At 32.8% G+C, this 22,438-nt stretch overlaps 2 protein-coding genes across 4 annotated transcripts in view; one reads left to right on the top strand and one right to left on the bottom strand.

Moving 5' to 3' along the window:
- abcc3 (ATP-binding cassette, sub-family C (CFTR/MRP), member 3) overlaps positions 1–22,438 on the top strand; it is a 399,896-nt gene that overhangs the window by 209,831 nt on the left and 167,627 nt on the right. The gene's annotated exons all lie outside the window — the stretch shown is intronic.
- The window catches only part of LOC141298280 (uncharacterized), a 71,748-nt gene that overhangs the window by 44,599 nt on the left and 4,711 nt on the right, over positions 1–22,438 (bottom strand). Inside the window, exons 2-11 of the mRNA XM_073828790.1 lie at positions 21,209–21,384; positions 18,890–19,059; positions 16,059–16,283; positions 12,754–12,860; positions 7,999–8,208; positions 7,426–7,558; positions 4,654–4,849; positions 4,429–4,576; positions 4,180–4,354; positions 562–739 (exon numbers count right to left, since the gene is read on the bottom strand). Of these exons, the coding sequence (XP_073684891.1) occupies positions 562–739; positions 4,180–4,354; positions 4,429–4,576; positions 4,654–4,849; positions 7,426–7,558; positions 7,999–8,208; positions 12,754–12,860; positions 16,059–16,283; positions 18,890–19,059; positions 21,209–21,384 (1,718 nt within the window). The remainder of the gene's footprint in view (positions 1–561; positions 740–4,179; positions 4,355–4,428; positions 4,577–4,653; positions 4,850–7,425; positions 7,559–7,998; positions 8,209–12,753; positions 12,861–16,058; positions 16,284–18,889; positions 19,060–21,208; positions 21,385–22,438) is intronic.

Here is a 22,438-nt window from a genome sequence, read left to right as displayed (position 1 = left end):
TTTCAAAAAAAAAGAAAGAATAAAAATTCACTGACTGCAAACTTTTGAACAGTAGTGTATATTGTTAGAAAATCTTTCTATTTTAAATAAACGCTGTTCTTTTTAACCTTTATTGATCAAAGGATCCTGAAAAGATATCACAAGTTCCAAAAAATATTATGCGTCACAGCTGTTTCCAACTTTGATAATACATCAGCATATTAGAATGACTTTTTAAGGATCATGTGACATAGTAATGATTAAAAAAAAAATCAACTTTAATTACAGATATAAATAAAATTTTAAGGTATATTAATATAGAAAAATATGGTTTTACATCGTAATACTATTTCACAATATTAACATTTTTTTCAGTATTTTTGATCAAATGATCACAGCCTTGATGAGCATAAGAAACTTATTTGAAAAACATAAAAAAATCTTACTGATCCCAAACTTTTGAGTGGTAGTGTATATAAACATAAAATAAAAATAAATTAAATACAAAAACTATATATTATTTAAACAAATTAATAAAAAAAAAACTGTGCAAGAACTCTGAATTTTGTGGGTTTGTTTAACCTCTGATCTGCGATCTCTCTGGCAGCGGTGCTCACTGTCCGCTCCTGCTCGACCCAGTGAGGCAGGATGTATCCCATGGGGCTGCTGTTCTTGTCAAACTGGATGTGGAAGCCATTGGAGTGGATCTCAGGACAGTCGGTGACTTTAAAAACCGATTTGAAGCCGATGCCCTTTTGACCTGTTTAACCAAACAGAGTGCAGAGTTGTGTGTAAGGTTGCAAAAAGGTGGAAAGTTTTCAGTACATTTCAGAAACATTCCAGAAATTTTGGAAACTTTCTAGGATTTTTTTTTAAAAGTGTACAGAAATTTTACTGGAAATTTTGCACCCCTTTGCAACCCTAGTTGTGTGTAAAACAACACAGACATAATTTATGAAAGATTCACCTCAAGTCAGCTGAGATGTGCCTCTGCTGTGAACAATAATCTGAGGGCGGACTTTTATTTTGTCAAATCATGAATCACTCGCCTTGATAGACTGTTTTTATGTTAATAAGGCACATTTTTTTCTTTTTAAAAGCAACTATATTTCTAAAAATATATACAGTATCTATAAAAATAATACTTAATCCAGGAATGATGTTTTGAAAGCCATGTGTATGTGTCTTTACACACACACACACACACACACTATATATATATATATATATATATATATATATATGGGGGGTGGGGGGACAAACCAACGCTCTCCATTGACTTTGTATTGCGGGAAGCTGCCTCCTTGTCATTTCTCACTTATAACAAAAAATAGAACTATGTCTAAAAGCTGCTATGTGACAAGGTATACAGTAAACAAGCTAAAAAACACAGAACTACGTTTTTATAAGCTGTCAACTTAAAAAAAACGAGTGTTTAAGAACACAAAAGTAGAGCGCAACGTTTCTTATTACTCTGAGATCTACACCCACTGGAGGGAAATTTAATGGCGACAGTAAACATTCGTTATTTAACAATGTCAAAGGGCAATTTCACCGCCCTGAAAGGGGGAGATATATTGAGAAACTAAATTTTAATGGTCTCAGTCAGTGCACCTTTTCCTTACCTTCCTTTTATTGGAGAAATGATCCAACTGAATGGCCCAATGTGATATATCCTGACATATACAACTATTTGTGTCCTTAAAGACTCGTTTTTTTGTGTCGACAGCTTATAAAAATGTAGTTCTGTGGGGTTTTTTTAGCTTGTTTACTGTACACCTTGTCACATAGCAGCTTTTAGACATTGTTCTGTTTTTTGTTATAAGTCAGAAATTACAAGGAGTCCGCTTCCCGCAATACGAAGTCAATGGAGAGCATTGGACTGTCAGCCACCAAATCTGTTTTAAAACTGGCTGTTGTTTTTACTACATTGCATTGTTATTTTTTGTAAAAGTTTTACCTGCCTATTGGCGACTGGCACGGTTACATATACTCACCATCAACAATTTTTACTCGCATTTGGCGCCTGGTGAGTGTTGAAGGGGTCATTGGATGCAAAACTAACTTTTCCATGTTGTTTGAACATTAATGTGTGTTGGCAGTTTGTGTACACAACCACCCTACAATGATACAAATCCACCCAGTGGTATTTTTAAAGGAACTGTATGTAAGAAATTTATGTCAGTTAATCATAAAATGGCCCTGACATGTCACTAGACATTAAGAAATCATGTTCATTTCAAATACTTATATCACTGACAACAGTGGTCCGGCCAGGATATTGTCATTTAAAAGTGAGAGTTGCAGCCCTCAACTGATGTTATTGTTGTCATTTTGTGTTTTGGTCTGAGGCTCCACCCTCCAGCTATCTACCAATCACGAAGTCAGTAGAGTTTTGTCATCCGGGTTGCCAGCTCTGTTACAGCTGCAGCTATAAACGTGTGGGATAAAACATGTATAACGTTACGAAACCTAAAAGACCTCGTTATGAATCCGAAATATGTCGTGACAAAGTCCGAAATAAAACAAGGATTTGTATAGGGTGTAGACACGGTGTTACAGTACATCTTTACGAAATATTTGCCTAATCGCCATTAGTAAATTTTTGCGATACATAATTACTTCGCAAAACATCTCTCGTGAAGCAACAGAAGAACAAAAAATACCGTGTAGGACTCGTCACTTGCCATTGGAAGCTCCTTGTAGCAGCCTAGGTTCCTGCTGGCAACCTCGAGTCAGGGGGGAGGGGGAGGGGATACACCGTTCTACAGTATTTTGAAAGTGATTGCAGTACCAGTTTTGGCCACAATCCTACATACGGTTCCATTAAATCTTTAAATGTAATACCCCCTTTTTAAAATCAGCTCATTCTCTCTGACGACACAGACAGAGGCCACTCCCATGATAGTTGATTGACATGAGCACCTTACATTAGACCCGCTTTCACCGAGCTGAAACAGTCCAGCTCTGATCGCCATTGTGTGACTCAGGTGCAGAGGAAGGCCCCGATCACACCGAACGCGTCTTTTCGTTCTAAAAACGCGAGGCGCACAGCACTGCCTTTTTTTGGTGACTTTTAAAAAAGAGCAGTGTGCTGCGGTTTTTTTATGTTGCTAAGCAAGGACCAAAACAGCTGTCCTGTCAGTCAAATCAAAGGATTATAGCGCGAGCGCTCTAAAATCTTAGTTTTTTTGCTGTTAAGTAAACTGTCATATTAGCAGAAACCCTATAATACAGCTCCGGGTTACCCACGATAGACAACAAAGGTTTCTCCTCCTTTTCTGCAGTCTCCGGACTTTTTAAGCAACGGTAAACTTTCGTCACCAGAACAGAAGGCCCGCCTCTCTATTCATTCGATTGGACAATGGAAAAGAACGCGAATGACGTTGGGCGTTTTTCCGCTCAGAGTTGATTTTTTTTCAACTTCAGGCGCTCAGAGCGCTCCTGCAAAAACGCGAGGCGCAGCAGGCGGCGAAAACGCGAGGCGCCCAGTGCGCATAAGCAGCGCGGAGAACGCTGACTGCCAACAGAAAACCATTCAAAAGAGGCGCCTCCAACTGCTAAAACGCGTTCGGTGTGATCGCGGCCGAAGACTCTAATTGAGCGATTGAGGTGTTCTGTTGTGGGATGTAATAATAAACATAGCAGTCGTCATTTATTCCCGACATCTGAGCTGCTGAAAACGCAGAGGATATCGTTACTTTCATTTTTAAAAGGAAAGCGCTGATCCCGATCTACATATGCGTCTATGTTCTTGCGAATCATTCCTGATGCAGCTTCACTCGCAGCAGAAGTGAGTATAAGGGTTTTTTGTTGCATCTTTGCAAATGGCCTTTCTTAATAATGCGCTTGTTGGCAAGTTTTGCCGATAAATGCGACTCATCATCCCTGGCAGAGAGGGGCGGGGTGAGCAGAGCTCATTTGCATTTAAAGGGACCATGCAATAAAATGAGTTGATATTTTGTAGAGCTGATTTTGACAAGGTAAAAAGGTGTTTTTTTTACACTACTATTGAGAATTTTTAACCAAAGTATATTACAGACTTTTCATTAAGACCCTAAAGAATCATATGAACTTGTGGAAAATAGGCATCCCATGACCCCTTTAATTTTAGGTCCAGTGTACTGGACAAACTAATTACCAAGATATATTAGCACAACCACACATGAATAACAAAACAACAGCACATAAGTAAAGTACCGATGTAGCCATATTTGTGTTTTCCTTTGGTGCTCCGGCCCACGTCACAGATGGCACGGATGTTGTTCTCCTCAAAGCCACACTCGTTGTTCAGGATGGTGATGCAGTCCTTCTCCACCACGAAGGCCAGCGCCGGCTGCTCTCCGCCGTCAGGATAGCCGTTATCATCAGCGTTCTGCACACACAAACATCAGCTTCAGTGAAGGCTGCAGAGGCTGTGAGCGTACCACCTGCAGATGCGCTGCTGACCTGAATGAGCTCCAGCACAAAGTGTGTGTCTTTGCTGTAGAGTTCAGTGGAGAGACGCTCCAGACTGCGGCCCAGTCTCGCCTGCTGCTTCTTCATCAGGTTCTGACCCTCCTCGTTCAGCTCTACGCCGATGCCAAACTCGGTTTTCCTACAATATCAGCAGCAACAGCATTAGGACCAATGTAAATCATGAAAACGAATGTGGAAACTAAGAGCTGAATGAACCTGATGTCCTCTATGATGGCTTTATGCTGATCGAGCTGATCGTCTTCCACTTCTTCATCTGGTTGGTCAGCAGTCGTTGAGTTTTCTTGGTCCTCTTCATTACTGCTGTCCGTCTCTTCTTTGTGCTCAGACACCAGCTCATACATCTGCTCCTCTTCATCATCGTCATCATCACCCCCACCATCGCCATCATCCTCTAAATGAAGAAACAATGCTTTCAGAATGAAGAAAGTACTTCTATTGATATTTTATAATTTTTAAGCCATATTTTGAACACATTTTTATCACTTTATTTCAATTTAATACATATTTCTCTACACTTTATTTTTCATAGTTTTTTTTATTTCATTTTAAGCCTTATTTTTCTACACTTTTTTATTAATGTTTTATTATTCTTTTATTTCACTTAAAGTCGTATTTTTCTACACTTTTTGTCATTGTTTTTTTTCTGTTCATTCATGTCATTAAGCCTTATTTTCTACACATTTAGCATTCTTTTATTGCAAGCCAATGTGTATACAAAAAATCACTTTTTTTCTTTTATTTCATTTTAAGCCATATTTTTCTACACTTTTTTATTAAAGTTTTATTATTCTTTTATTTCACTTGAAGCCATATTTTTCTACACATTTTGTCATTGTTTTTTTCTGTTCTTTCATGTAATTGAGCCATATTTTTCTACACATTTTGTCATTGTTTTTTTCTGTTCTTTCATGTAATTGAGCCATATTTTTCTACACATTTTAGCGTTCTTTTATTGAAAGTCACAATTTTATACACATTTTTAAAATTTTATTTTTTATTGATTTATTTAATTTATAAGCCAAATTTATGTACACATTGTAATCACTTTTTTATTGTTCTTTTATTTCATTTAATACATATTTCTCTAGACATTATACATTTTTATTTCTCTTTTTTTATTTAATTTTTAACCATATTTTTCTACACATTTTGTCATTGTTTTTTTCTGTTCTTTCATGTAATTGAGCCATATTTTTCTACACATTTTAGCGTTCTTTTATTGAAAGCCACAATTTTATACACATTTTTAAATTTTATTTTTTATTGATTTATGTAATTTATAAGCCAAATTTATGTACACATTGTAATCACTTTTTTATTGTTCTTTTATTTCATTTAATACATATTTCTCTAGACATTATACATTTTTATTTCTCTTTTTTTATTTAATTTTTAACCATATTTTTCTACACATTTTGTCATTGTTTTTTTCTGTTCTTTCATGTAATTGAGCCATATTTTTCTACACATTTTAGCGTTCTTTTATTGAAAGCCACAATTTTATACACATTTTTAAATTTTATTTTTTATTGATTTATGTAATTTATAAGCCAAATTTATGTACACATTGTAATCACTTTTTTATTGTTCTTTTATTTCATTTAATACATATTTCTCTAGACATTATACATTTTTATTTCTCTTTTTTTATTTAATTTTTTAACCATATTTTTCTACACATTTTGTCATTGTTTTTTTCTGTTCTTTCATGTAATTGAGCCATATTTTTCTACACATTTTAGTGTTGTTTTATTGAAAGCCACAATTTTATACACATTTTTAAAATTTTATTTTTTATTGATTTATTTAATTTATACGCCAAATTTATGTACACATTGTAATCACTTTTTTATTGTTCTTTTATTTCATTTTAATACACATTTCTCTAGACATTATACATTTTTATTGCTCTTTTTTATTTAATTTTTAACCATGTTTTACTACACATTTTGTCATTGTTTTTTCCTGTTCTTTCATGTCATTAAGCCATATTTTTCTACACATTTTAGTGTTCTTTTATTGCAAGCGACAATTTTCTACACATTTTTATAATTTAATTTTTCATTGGTTTTATTTAATTTATAAGCCACATTTGTCTACACATTGTAATCGCTTTTTTATTGTTCTTTTATTTCATTTTAATACATATTTCAATAGACAATATACATTTTTATTGCTCTTTTTTATTTTCATTTTAGGCCATACTTCTTTTTTTTCATTTTAGGCCATATTTTTCTACACATTTCTATCATTTTTCTATTGTTTTTTTTTTTCACTCTAAGCCACATTTTTCTACATATTTTTTTAGCATTTTATTTTTTATTGGTGTTATTTAGTATAAATTAAGTATAAATTCACATTTTTCTACACATTTTATATCACTATTTTATTGTTCTTTTATTTCAAGCCACATTTCTCATTTTTTATGGTTCTTTAATTTAATTTTAAGTCACAAATTTTAACACTGTTTTACTGCTCTTTAATTTAAATTTTTAAGCCATATTTTTCTACTCACTTTTTTATTGTTTTTTTAATTAAATTTTTGAGCCCTGTTTTTCTACATATTTCTTAGCACTTTTTTATTGTTCTTAATGTTATTTTAAGCCATATTTTTCTATGAATTAGTATCACTTTGTCATTTTTACATCGTAAACCATATTTTTCTCTTCTGTTTCTTCGTTTCTTTAAGCTATATTTCAAGCCAAAACATTTTTATCGTTTTATATTTTATTGTTCTTTTATTAAATTTTTAAGGTTTTTGCAAAAATCATGATCACTTTCCATCCTCTCATGGACCCAGACCCAGAATGAATGATTAAACATCTGTGATTGCACCGATATAAAAAAACATCTCCAGGGTTATCATATGATTTCATCACACTGTTTCTGAAATATTACAAACATCATAATTATTAGAGTGAAAGTATATTAATAATATGACTGACAGCTGGAGGTAATCATGGAGGCGGCGGTGCTCACCCTGCTGATGGGCTCTTTTGGGGCTGCTAGAGGAAGTGCTTAGCTCCACTTCCTCCTCATTGTCAATCTCATTCAGACTCAGCACAGACGACATGTCACTCATGGAGTCCTCCACCACAAACTGCACAGATTGATCAATAAACTACAAATATGAACATGTTTTCATTCAGTTACTTCACACTGACAATTTACAACAGAAATTGCTATTTAAAAAAAAACAACAACATATATTGTGTTGCATTGCTTTTGCATTGTCTGCAGAACAGTGTTGGGGAAAGTTACTTTTAAAAGTAATGCATTACAATATTGAGTTACTCCCTAAAAAAGTAACTAATTATGTTACTTAGTTACTTTTTATGGAAATTAAAAAAGTAATGCGTTACTTTACTAGTTACTTGGAAAAAGTAATATTACGTGAAATCAGATGAAAACACCATTACTGTTATTTTGTATACTTCTGGAAACATTCAAAAACTTGCATTTGCAAAGTTAACAAAAATGAAAATGGTCATCGTTAAGCTCAATTTTGGGGCTTTCAAAATCAAGTTGGAAACACAAAACCTTCCAAACCTTCTTGATCTCTGAAGGCATTTGAGGAGGAGCTGGCAGAACTAGTTTGTCGTTGAAGTGGCTCCTCCACTCTGTGATTCCCAGCAGGAGCCCCATCTGGTGCAGTTTGTTCAGGTAGCGTGTCTGTGAACGTGCAGCGTCCAGCAGGATTGTTTTAGATCTGGCCTGACCCAGCACTTTAGACAGCGGCTCCAAAAACACCTGCACAGCATTGTCCGAAACACCAAAGCATTAAACACACATTCCAATGCTGCTGCGGTGAAACTCAGACCACAGAAATAGATCATCATTAGTGCTTTGGCAATATGGGTGTTTATAATGGCCTGATATAAGAAAGAATCTTACAATTCAGAGTAAAAATAATTACCTTTATCAATATTGAAAAAAAATGTCTAAATAATAGACATTTGAAAACATGTTTTAAAAATAACACTTTAAAAACATAAAATATACATTTCTTTAAAAAATTAAATGACAGCAAATGAGATTGAAGAGCGAAGAAGAATAAGAATGTGTAGAGCGAAGAAGAATAATTCAGATTATTTGTAACAAAATTTATTAAAAAAAATGCCAAAAATAAAATCTTAAAAATAAAAAAATGTAAATATAAACATTCAATTACATAAAACAAGATTTGGGAAAAAATTCAGATTGAAAATTGAAAATATAATTTTAAAAGCATTATATATAAATATATTTTTTAAATTCAACGAAAGCAAAAACTATATTTGAAAAATGTTTTTAAAACATTTAAAAAATGTAAAATATTTATTTTTTTAATTCAATGACAGCAAATGAGATTCAGATTAAAAATACTTTTAACAATATTTACTCAAAAAGATGTCTAAAAGTTTTTTAAAAAGACAACATTAAAATAACATTTTTAAAAATATAAAATATAAATATTCTAAAAGTAAATAAATAAATGACAGCAAATGAGATGTGCGAAGAAATTCAGATGAAAAATAATTACTTTTATCAATATTTACTCATAGTCAAAAAAATTACAAAATAGACATTTTTAAAATAACACTAATAATATATAAAATATCATTTTCTAAAAATGACAATAACAGCAAATTTACGCAAAAAATTTGCAATATAAAATTAAAAAACAGCAAATGAGATGTGCAAAAAAATTTAGATTAAAAATAATGACTTATCAAAATGTACTCAAAAAAACTGCCTAAAAATGTAAAAAAAAAAAATAGACATTTGAATTTAAAAAATATATATTTTACATCCAAAAAATATGTATTTTTGTTTTAAAATCATAAAAAAATATAAAATATATATAAAAAATATAATATATAAATTTGTTAAAGAAAATACAAAGGTAAGGAGATGTGCAAAAAGATTCAGATAAAAATAATTACTTTTAGCAATATTTACTCAAAAAAATTGAAAATAGATATTTGAAAAATGTTTTAAAAATAACATTAAAAAAAATTCAAAGACAGCAAATGAGTAATTTATTTTATTAATACTGACTCTAACAAAAAACATTTCTAAAAAATATATATATAATTTTAAAAGCATAATATATAATTTTTTTTTTATTTAATGAAAGCAAAAACTATATTTGAAAAATGTTTGAAAAATTAAAAAAATATAAAATATATATATATTTTTCAATTCAATGACAGCAAATGAGATGTGCAAAAAGTTCAGATTAAAAATAATTACTTTTATCAATATTTACTCAAAAAGATGTCTAAAAGTTTGGAAAATAGACATTTGAACATTTTTTCCCAAAAAACAGAATTAAAAAAAATATATACAATATAAATTTCTAAAAAAATAATAATAATAAATGACAGCAAAAAAATAATTACTTATCAATATTTACTCAAAAAAAAACTAAAATTTTTTGAAACGTTTTTAAAATGTTTTTAAAATAACACTTTAATAATATATAAAATATAAATTTCTAAAAAATTCCAATGACAGCAAAAAACAAAACATATATAAATGTATATATTTTATATACACATGAGATGTGCAAAAGAATTTGATTAAAAATAATTACTATTTATTTTTAGAAATTGATATTTTATATATTAAAGTGTTATTTCAGTGTGAATTCAGATTAAAAATAATTGGTAACGCTTTACAATAAGGTTCATTAGTTAACATTAGTTAACCACATTAGTTAACATGAGCTAATAATGAACTGGACTTATACAGCATTTAATAATCTTTGTTAATGTTAATTTCAACCTTTACTAATACATTATTAAAATTTTGTTAGCATTAGTTAATGCAGTGTGAACTAACATGAACAAACAATGAACAACTGTATTTCCGTTAACTAACGTTAACAAAGATTAGTAAATACAGTAACAAATGTATTGCTCATGGTTAGTTCATGTTAGTTAATACATTAACTAATGTTTAACTAATGAACCTTATTGTAAAGTGTTACCAAATAATTTGTAAAAATAATGTTCTCAAATACACATTGTAAAAATATTAAACTATATATATAGGGGTGGGTATCGTTTGAATTTTATCGATTTCGATTCCGATTCCGATTCCACTTATCGATTCCGATTCTTTTCGATTCCCAGTTTCGATTCCAATTTAGTAAAAAAAAACAACAACAAACACAAAAGTCAAACATTAATATATTAAACATGTTTATTTTCAGTGCTAGCTTGCAACATATTATTTTATTACAGGGGTTCTCAACCTTTTTTATATCAGGGCCCCCTTCTTCTCGGGTCAGTTTTGCAAGGCCCCCCTATGCCTGACATTTCCTGACAAAGGTGTTTATTTTTTAACCTTTTTTATTAACCTAAACATTAGTTTTGCCTTTTTATTTTTCTCCTGCATGTTATAAAAAAAAAAATCAAACAAACTTTAAATTAAAGCTATACTTTTGAATTTAAAAGAAAACCCTGTGCTCTAACTTTTTAACATGAATACACATATACAGATTTAAAGCACCTAAATTATTTAATTCAGACATTCTTCACAACTTCAGAGTACTCTTTCTTAAGTGACTGAATATCTACTGCTTGTATTTATTATAAAATAAACATATAAATGAAAAATACAGTAAATACATTGTAAATCTGTTTATGCTGGTGCTCATATGTGCTTAAACACCACTGACCCTTACAAGATCCACCTCTATGGGTAAGCATTCATTATAAAAAACTCACAGGACATTCATTTTGAAAACTATGCAAATATTTTGAAATTTCACGCAAAAATCAGATCAGATCAGAGCACCGAAAGCATGAATAGTTTGTGAATCAACAGCGGACTTATGCGTGCCTAATGTACGACTCCGATATACAAGAATGAACACATTAGGCACGCGCGAGTTCGTTACTATTACTCTGGTCATCTTTGCCTTTACATTACCGGGAGGGTTTGTTTCATGCAGCCAAGAGATAAAGTAGATACCTGTCTTCCCGCGGGGGTATAAGTGACTTTTATGTGGGCTTTTGCGGGACGAAATAACATATATTCCTTTTGGAGTGGGCGGGCGCAGGACTAAAATCCGTCCCTTGCAGATCTCTAAGATGAAGTTTGCGTGCAGCGGTAGATTTGTCTTCGGTTTTTACAAAGCGTAGACACACTTTTAAACGCTTACCGTGATCCATCTTTTCGACTGATGCTTACATTACCACGTAAAGTCCTGGCAGATTGCACGTGCGGAAGGTCCTGGCAGATCACTAGATGGAAAAAATGCAACCAGGAATCGAAACGAGGAATCGAAATTTTAATATTATAACAAGTATCCGATTCTTTATCTTAAGTATCCGATTCCAGAATCGGAATCGATTTTCGATTCCCAACCCTATATATATATATATATTCCTATATATTCCTTCAACAGAGAAATAGGAATTTGTCAGGTTTCTCTTATTTGATAAATATTGATAAATATTTTTTATATATGATTTAAGGTTTAACAACTAATTAAATCTAAAAAAAAAAAAAAAACTACATGCATACATATTTCCATTTGTTAAATATTAATGTCAATTTATAAATTATAATAAATATCTATTTCATTTTTAAAACATTTTTAAAATATACATTTTATTTGATATTTATTATTTATATTTTTAAAACGTATATTACAAATTTCTAGTTGCTATTTTTGTGTGTGAATTGGATATATTAACTAAAGTCATTATTTTTAATATGAAAATTGCAAGTACATCTTTTTTTTGGATTTGATTTGCCACTTTAGGTCATTTATAACCAAGTATCATAGCAAAACCTGATGCATTCAGGTGTGCAAATACAGCAGCTTCAAACGAGACACATCTAATCATAAATATACCAGCTGATTTACTGGCCTGTGCGATAATCGAGTCTATCGCTAATCATAAAGCAAATACCCAGCAGGGAAAGCAAGACATGACCTCTCTCTGCACTTCACGAACATGTTTGTGTCATAACAGGAATGAAGCGGCAGCACCAGCGGCGTTCGACGCTAATGATGTGACAGGAGTGTCAACCTCTAACCCCCGAAGAATGACACTCGGCAACAGTCGTCATGACAACAACCTAGATACAGGCCTTTGTTATTTCACACTGAGAGCCTCTGGTACCCACCCACATCTCAGACAGCAAAACTTCCTATAGTGTCAGTAATGATGGGAAAATGATCCTCACCCATTAATATTTGATTAACACTATTGATTTCTCTCACACAAGCTGTTAGTCTGATGAAAGCTGCTGCCCCTCTGTATGAACTGAAAACACATTCATTTGGTTCAGTACCTGCTGCAGGAGTTCCTTGCAGATTCTCGTAGGCATCAGCGTAATGCATTCGAGCACAAACCGAGCCACGCCGCTGTACGAGTAGCTGTCCTCCCCGACCTTTATTTCTGTTTCCAACACACAATACAAACATGAGATGAACATTCATTAATTAGAACAGGCTTTCGGCAGAGACTTTAAACTCAAAATTGAGACTTTAAGACCTTTAAGTCCTGCAGAAAGGAAACTAGTAAATCAAGCCATTACAGAACAAACCCATACAAGCTCAAAATAACAATTATTTATTTATCTATAGCAATGATTATATTCTATTTCGTCTTAAAAACAAACAACATACAAAAATATACATATAATATTAAAATAAAAACAGTGATAATAATAATTATATATAATGAAAACAAGACCAAAAACTTTTTTTTAAAAATGTCAATTAATATATTTTCTGAATAAAAATGTTAAATATCATTTAAAAACGGACAGTCTATTAAAAAGTGTTTTTACACAAATCACAAACTGGTTTCTATTTTTCTACTAAACCAGTCATAAGGGGCAGTTTCTCAAAATTATATACATATATATACATAATCTGAAAAACTGAATAAATAAGCTTTCCATTGATGTATGGTTTGTTAGGATAGGGCAATATTTGGCCAGAATGCAACTATCTAAAATCTGGAATTTGAGGGTGCAAAAAAATGACTTAAATATTCTTAATATTCCCTTACATAATATTAAGGCAAAATGGGAAATCTGAATTAGTTAATAAAATAACAGAAGTAGTTTAACCCTTGTGCAACCTTACGGACATTTCTGTCCTTTTCAGTTTTGTTTTTTGTTATAAGTGTGCCTGTGTTAATGCCAACTGCATACATTTTGGCTCAGGTGTTTATTTTTATTGAAATTTTAATATTTCATCCTCATTTCCTTCAAAAAATAAATTTTACCCTCTGTACAAAAAATACTCACACTCAGGACCTTAAGGTCAAAATTGTCCACATTGAAACCCATTAAAACTGCAATTTTTTAACCCAGGGCCATTTGACTATAAAACTATGCAATATTTGCTAATAGGCATTCATTCTATCGGCAAGGCTTCAAATTTTACATTTTTACCATTTTTTACTAGATTGTGCCATTTTTTCAAATTTGGCATATACATTTAAAAAAAAAAAATCTAACACTACATAACAAATATAAATGCCTCAAAATTAATGTTGTTGTTCTTCACTGACACACGCAAGAATCTAATAAGCAAAGAAAAAAATTCTAGCATTTAGTATTTAGAAATTAACTACTATTTTTCATTTGTTTCATAAAAAAACACCCGTGGCATTATGTAAACAAACCAGCATTTAAAGTGTTACAATTCTGAAAATTAATGAATGTTTGGTATCTATGGACAGAACAGATGCTGGTTAAAAACCCAATATCAATGAATGTGGAATTAAATATTAATAAATCATATTTTTATGACAGTTTTTGGACTTTTGCACCTATGTGTAACTTTTTTTTTGAACGCACAAGGGTTAAAAGAAAATCTAAGGACCACACAATCACCATACTGACAAGAATATGCCTGGAAAATAAGTATGCTGTATTTTATAACACCAGAAATAATATTATTTTTATTAAATAATAGAAAGTTCAGAAGATCAGCATTTTTTCTGAAATAGAAATCTTTTGTAACACTATAAATGTCTTTATCATCCCTTTTGATCAATTTAAAGCATCCCTGCTGAATAAATGTATTAATTTCTAGAATTAATTCTATAATCCCCCAAAAAACAACATTTAACATTTAATGCTATAACTTTGTGAATTTAAGATTTTCAACTTCGATTCTAGACCTTTTAAGGCCTAATGTGTAGGAACTAGGGCTGTCAAAATGAACGTGTTAATAATGTGTTAACGCAAATTCATTTTAACAGCACTAATTTTATTAACGTGCACGATTAACGCAGCGCGCATTTTCTGTTTGACCCATTGCCTAGCCCATAGTTAAGGAAATGGATGCACAATGTTGCCAACCTAGCAAAAAGTGTCTAGCAACAATACATAAACACATAATTAGACAAACCTAATATAGTTTCTAAGACTCTCCGGGTTTGCCGCAGAAGCGTGCGCACACCTCCCTCTCTTTTTATCTGTGTCTGCTCTGTTCAGCGAGCGGCAGAGGAGCAGCACTTTCAGTTAAAACAGATATTACTTTGCTTTCAGTGCTTGAAGTAGACCACGCAGGCACTTCTGTATTTTATCCTTTAGTGTACTGGCACTTTTTCGTGCATACTGAGACTTCTGACATATTGAATGAATGCCAAGCGGAGTCGGCCTGTGTTAGGATTGGTGGTGTAGGGTTGATGCGTAGAGCTACATACGAGTATGCAAGCGAAAACTGCGTATTATATGCACGTCAAACACATGCATATCATATGCACGCCAAAGTTAATTTCAGTGTAATAATAGCATGCCAAATAGAAACAGAAAATCGTGATACTGGTATGCATTTTCATGAGGCGGGCTCTCGAACCAAAACAATGCCTTAAAAAAATTAAAAGAAGCAGGTTTTTGCGATCACATAATTTTAAACGGGTGAACTACTGGAAAGTCCAAGGATTGTGAAAGCATTCAAACAGTAAGTTAAAAACAAGGATAGTGACTTTTGTCCAGGTGCCGGTGAATGTTTTTTTTTTTTTTCCAGCGATTGAATCATGATCATAATTCAGGATTTTTTTCAGTCATTATTTCATATTACTTTGGTTGTCTGATAACAGAAACACTAAAATATAACAATGGAAACATTTTTGTTGAGAACTTGGCTGCATCAATGACAGCGTGTGGGCACAGAGAGGCAAACAAATGTAATAAAAAATAATAAATGTACATTTTGCATGTTCAGAATAAGTGAGCTGCTCTGTCCTAATGTAAACAGGCTTGTGTAAGTAAATTGCTCAGTGGAAAGAAAGAGAAGTAATGGGAACCTGGTATTTCTATGTTCTTTTTTCCATTTTTGTCCATGCCCATATTGATTAGAGTATTAGAACTTAATAATTTTAAAGTAGAAAAGTAGTAATTTAAGGTACATTTAGAACAGATAAAAATGTGTGATTAATCATGAGTTAACTCATGCGATTAATCGCGATTAAATATTTTAATCGATTGACAGCCCTAGTAGGAATAATATCATCCGTGTTTATGGATGGAGCAAATTCAGATAAACAAACTGGTTCAGTACAAAGTGTGACGGACAGTGAGTAAAGCATGACGAAGTGTGCCAACACTTGTGGTGTGAGAAGAAAACCTCCTACCTTCCTGTGCTACAGCTACATTCAGCGCACTCTCCATGTGATTGGCCAGGAGCGCTGTGGGCGTGTTCGGTATCCCATTAGCCACCACGATGGAGACCAAGTGTCCCGCGGTGCCAACGGGGTCCAGATCCTGCGCCGCCTCTGAGAAGTGTTTCTCACCCGTATCAGCGGTGACCCGCAGCAGGACACCTGGAGAAACCTCCAGAGCCAGCAGCTCTGTCTTACCTGGACACATGAAGATTGCAGTGAGAAATGGGATTTTGTGGATAATGATAATTAGATATATTTAGTAGGGATGCACCGAATGTTCGGCAACCGAAATTATTTGGCCGAAAATAGCAAAAAAAGCTCTTTTGGAATAAGCGAAGACAGAATTATACCGAACAATGATTGTGCACTAATGCAGCAAACACGTTGGCAGTGTGGAAGCATTTAAAACTTTCCGAGAAAGATTTAAAAATCATTACAAGCACCGACAGCGAGAGACTGTTTAGTATCGCATCGCATGTCTTCCATGAGAAGAGAAAGGGCTGGTTGTTGCTGGTTACTGTATGATGACTGAAATCGTGAAATGTCCTTAAACCTTTAGTAAATAAACTACAGAACATTATGTTGTCTAATACTCGCACAAATTGTATTCATTCTGACAGTGCTGCACAAGATCCTTAGCCAGGGTTCAAAGTCCAAAGTGCGAGGAAAATCTGCGTGATGAGAATCATTCATAAATCTGCTGCTGTCAGCAAAAAGTAGTATTGAGGTCTTCTTGCGGGTTTCATAAATGTTAGTATTGTAATTTTACTGTTGTTCTGTAAAATAAAAGACAATTAACACAAAAATAATGATAACAATCATTACAACAGCTCTATTAATACATTTATTATAACATTCTCCTTTGCTCAGCAAGGCTGCATTTATTTGTACATTAAAAACACATGCCTGATTCAAGAAGGGGGTCTTAAAAATGGCCAAAAAATATTATTTTACTAATTTATTCATTTTAAGTTTTTTATTTTAATTGCCGTTTTGTAATTGTAAACTGTAAAAGGCACATATTGCTATTTAACTTATGCAATGGTGAAAGAAATTGGCAAAATACATTTGGGGTTCAAAGTCCAAAGAAGTCAAGTATTTCATTCAAGGTCAAGAAAGAAAGAAACAGTTTCTGCTATCTTTTTACCGGTTCTTGACTATGGGGATGTAGTTTATTAGCATGCCCCTTCTTATCTTCTTTGATCTTTGGATGCTTTGTACCATGGAGCTCTAAGATTTATAACTGGATGTAAATTTTCAACACATCATGGTGAATTACATAAAATAGTCGATTGGCCTTCTTTGTGTATCCGCAGAAAAATGCATTGGTATCTGTTGATATATAAGGCGATTTTGGGTTGTTTACCAATTTATGTGTTGTCTTATACGAAGGACTTTGTTTAGAAATGCCTCATTACGTTCTTAATCAAAATATAACCTTTGCGTGCCTCCTGTCAGGACTGAACTTGGTAAAACTTCTTTTAAATATGCCCCCACTTCCCAATGGAATCTTTTCCAAAAGGAGATGAAGTTACAAAACTTGGTATCATATAATTAATAGTCTTTATTATGTAATTTAGAGAGAAACCAAATGGTGTGTGATTGTTTTTAATGTGCTATTTGCTGTCTTTGTAATGTTTGTTGTAATCTTGTTGTTAAATGTAAAATTGTAAGCCGACCTTGGCGAGGACACTCCTGGAAAAGAGATTTTAATCTCAGTGAGTTTTTTTTTTCCTGGTTAAAATAAAGGTAAATGGGGAAAAACACGAAAAACTGTGTTCGGTAATCATCCCAGTCTGTAATTTTGTTTGGCTTCGGCTTCGGCCAAGAATTTTTATTTCAGTGCATCCCTAATATTTAGTTGTGTTCGTGCCTGGTCTAGACAAGCTTTTCATTTTTTTTTTATATTCTGTGTGATTGTTAGTTCGCAGCAGTGAATTTTCATTCATTTCTGTATGAAACATGTTAAAGGATAACTGTTGCCAAAATGCAACCTGGGCTGTTTTTTTTTTACTGTAAACGAGACAAACTTATATCTAAAAGCATAATTACGACAAACGAGCCGTTTTTGAGATTGACCGTGATTTCGTTTTGTGGTCAGTGGCCGGTGAATGGGAGTACTAGGGGCATAACTTTGAGCGCATCAAAATGGATATTTTTACAACACTAAGAAGGCTCGACACACCATGAAAACATTGTTTGTGTACACATAGTTTACTAAAAAGAAAGGTTTTGAACAACTCACTTACACTGTTTGGGTTTCCGCTCGCGGCCGTCTTGCCAGTCAAGAAGTGTCGATCTCCGAATGCGAATGAATGGACTCCATAGGACGAAATATTAGGCTTATATGAGGCTCTTTTTACAACTAGAAGTTTAATTAGCCGTGCATTTATATGGAAATATGCTTTAGGAGCTATCCATCCTCGCACTCGGAGATCGACACCTCTTGACTGGCAAGACAGCCGCCAGCGGAAACCCAAACAGTGTAAGTGAGTTGTTCAAAACCTTTCTCAATGCTCGAGTTCATGTGTAGAGACCCAGGCGATACTTCGAGCAAAGTGTCATGGTGTGTCGAGCCTTCTTAGTGTTGTAAAAATATCGATTTTGAGGTGCTCAAAGTTATGCCCCTAGTACTCCCATTCACCTGCCATTGACCACAAAACGAAATCACGGTCAATCTCAAAAACGGCTCGTTTGTCGTAATTATGCTTTTAGATATAAGTTTGTCTCGTTTACAGTAAAAAAAAACAGCCCAGGTTGCATTCTGGCAACAGTTATCTTTTAATGCTGAGGTGACGCACCACAGTATTTGTCGATGAAGTCCTTGAGAGGCCCGTGGTTGGGCTGAAACACTAGTTCCCACTGACTCCATTCCTCCAGATCCTGCAGCAGAGGAGCTGACAGCAAACTCGCCCGTGCCTGATTTTGGCTCACCTCACCCAGCAAACCCACGGAATCCACCACACACTCCCTGAGAACAAACACACACAATCACGAGTCTCCAGTCAAACAAGTGTGTTAATCATTTCTCAAGCTACACTACCAGCCAAAGGTTTAGATACATAACTGACTTTTTTGTAACAAACAAAAAAGTACAGCAAAAACAGTAGAATTTTAAAATATGTTTACTATTTAAACTAACTGCTTTCTATTTGAATATGTTATAAAATGTAATTTATTGCTGTGATCAAAGCTGAATTTTCAGCACCATTACTCCAGCCTTCAGTCTTCCATGATCCTTCAGAAATCTGATCTGCTGGTCAAGAAACATTATTATTACCAATATTTAAAAAAAAAAAGAGTTGAATAAATTTTTCAGGATTCTTTGATGAACAGTATCCAAAGATCAGCATTTGAAATAAAAAGCTTTTGTAACATTATCCACTATACCAGGGATCCTCAAATCTGGCCCACGAGATCCATTTTCCTGAAGAGTTTAGCTCTAACCCTAATCAAACACACCTGAGCATGCTAATCAAGGTCTTCAGGATCATTAGAGAATCACAAGTAGGTGAGTTTGATCAGGGTTGGAGCTAAACTCTGCAGTGCAATTGGCCCTCCAGGGTACGATTTGAGGAACCCTGCACTATACCATTCAAAAGCTTGGAGTCAGTATAATTTTTTAAATCAAAAGTAATGATAAAGACATTTATAATGTTACAAATATTTCTATTTCAGATAAATTGCTGTTCTTCTGAACTTTCTATTAATCAAACAAGGCTATAAAAAGCCTATACAATAAAAATAATTTAATCCTTTAATAATAATAATAATAATTGTTTTTGAGCAGCAAATCAGAATATTAGAATGGTTTCTGGAGGATCATGTGACTGGAGTAATCATGCTAAAATTCAGCTTTGAAACCAAAGGAAAAAATAACATTTCAAAATATATTCAAACAAACAAAATCTTAATTTTTAAATAGTAAAAATATTTGCAAATAATTCTAATAAACGTTATTTAATTATTAGATTCTTACATTTTTTAAATATTTACATTTTTAAAATTGTATTTAAATGTATCTTTATATTTAACATTTTTACACTTTTTACTATATATAGACTATATACATACAGTACTGTTCTGTAAGACTTTTTTAAAGCTTCTCAAAGACATGTATTGCAATATTCTCATATACGGATTATTTAAACAAAAAATGTTAAGAAAAGCTCAGAAATAAAAAAAATAAATAAAAAAATCCTACATTATAGAAAAAAAGGTTTCTATTCAAGTGGCAGATTAAATGCATTAATTTTTGAACACAGCTTTTTTTAATAAAATATACTTAATGAATATATATTTTATTGCTAGCCCCAGTTAAAACTATATCTCTTTATATACTTTTTGTCCTAAAATAAATTATTGTAATAATTTTATTTTAATTATCTTACTAGTTTCACTTTATTTTATTTTAATATTTAAATGTTTCACTTTTTTCATATATATATTTAACATTTTTGACCAGAAGTTTATTGAATTATTCTGCTGATTAATGAATCGCATTATCTGCAATTAAGCGCATGCATCAAAAAATTCCAGTTCAATACCGTTAGGATATGTCAAAAAACTAATTTTCTTCTCCAACTTCAAAATCATCCTACATCCTACATTTTTTTTTTTGTAAAGGGTGTTTGATCTTCTTTGCACGTCCACTTTGTAAACACTGGGTCAGTACTTCTGCAGAGATGTAGGATGATTTTGAAGTTGGAGGAGAAAATGAGATGGGAGTTTTTCGACACACCCTAACAGTCTTGAACCGGAAAACACGCAGAGCTAGACAAGACGAGCATTTGAGGTTAAAAAGTATATAAATCGTTCAAAAATCACGAAAACTGATCGTTTCGCTAGATAAGACCGTTCTTTATCAGCTGGGATCGTTTAGAGCCCTTTGAAGCTGCATTTAAACTGCATTTTGGAAGTTCAAACTCATGCGCACCATTGAAGTCCACTACATGGAGAGAAATCCTGAAATGTTTTCCTCAAAAAACAATTTCTTTACGACTGAAGAAAGAAAGACATGAACATTTTGGATGACAAGCGGGTGAGTAAATTATCTGTAATTTTTTGTTCTGGAAGTGAACTACTCCTTTAATGAAAAATAGAGATTTTAACTGTCTCACCCTGAACCCATGGGCAGCAGAGGACACTCGTAGCGTACGACACTAGTGACGTCATCTCCGCTTAGTTCCTTTTGCTTCAGCGTGTAATTCACAAGACAACTGAGGGGTCCGTGACCAAGTTCTCGGCTGTCCTTGATCCGGTAATGATTCCTCAGAGCGGCTTCAATGAACAGCAGCTGATTCACAACAAAAACACAAACATGATATGTTTCATTTCCATATGTACTGTAACTGTACTTGTTTATGCAATTAACCCGTTTATCCCTGTAAAGCCTGACATATGAAAACATTTTTTTTTTAATGGAGCAGTTTATGAAACCTGTACAGAAAATTACACCAAGCAACTGTAAGTTTGCATTTGTGTGTGATGGTTTGTATTATATTTGATCTATCAGGATTTTGTGGCTCATAGTCCGATATTAGGGATGAAACAATATCAAAATCTCAAGATACGATAATACAGCGATTTGAAGTCCATGATAAAATATTTATTGTGATATTAAAAAAAAAAAAGAGAGAGAGACAAAGGAAGATTTGAATAAAAAAATTTTTTTTTTACATTTTAATGTACAAAATTAGCTCAAAATAAAGCTCAAAATTAAGAGCTCCAAACTAAGAAAAGAAAAGTCAGAAAAAAAGTCAGTGAATTGACTTGTACCTGAACTTTAAATGGGACTCAACTCTCTTTTTATTTGCAGACAGCTGTCTTAGTCTAAATTACAATCACACTGGTGTTTTAGAAAGCCAAACAAATTAGAATTTAATAAAAACAACAACAACTATTTTATATTATTGTTATTCCTATGATTAATAGCCATATATTGTAAAACAATTGCACTGCAAAATAAATTAATATATCATAGGTATATTATTTTTGCACTACAGTAGGGAAATTACAATACTTATTTCTACACTTGAAAGAGATATTTTCAATTTGGACTGCAGTAACCTTACCCATTTAAACCACTAGCTGACTGCAAAAAAACACATGAAGCACAAGCTTAAGGTGGTCGTTTGTACAATTAGACTAAAAGACCTTTTACTTGATAAAAAAAAAAAAGTCTAAACTATCCATCAGCCAACAGAAGGCATCAGTTTCGATCATGTTGATCATTTAGAGGCAGGCTTTATATTGTTAGAGTTGCATTTTTGTTCATCTGTGTGGGATGTTTCTGTAAAAATATTTTAAAAAGCTAATTGTAATTATTTTAACTTTGTATTTTATTTTTT

The sequence above is a fragment of the Garra rufa genome, chromosome 22, assembly GCF_049309525.1.
Source record: "Garra rufa chromosome 22, GarRuf1.0, whole genome shotgun sequence".
Classification (NCBI taxonomy): domain Eukaryota; kingdom Metazoa; phylum Chordata; class Actinopteri; order Cypriniformes; family Cyprinidae; genus Garra; species Garra rufa.
The sequence above is the reverse complement of the archived record's forward strand: the minus strand, read 5'-3'. Positions and strand labels throughout refer to the sequence as shown.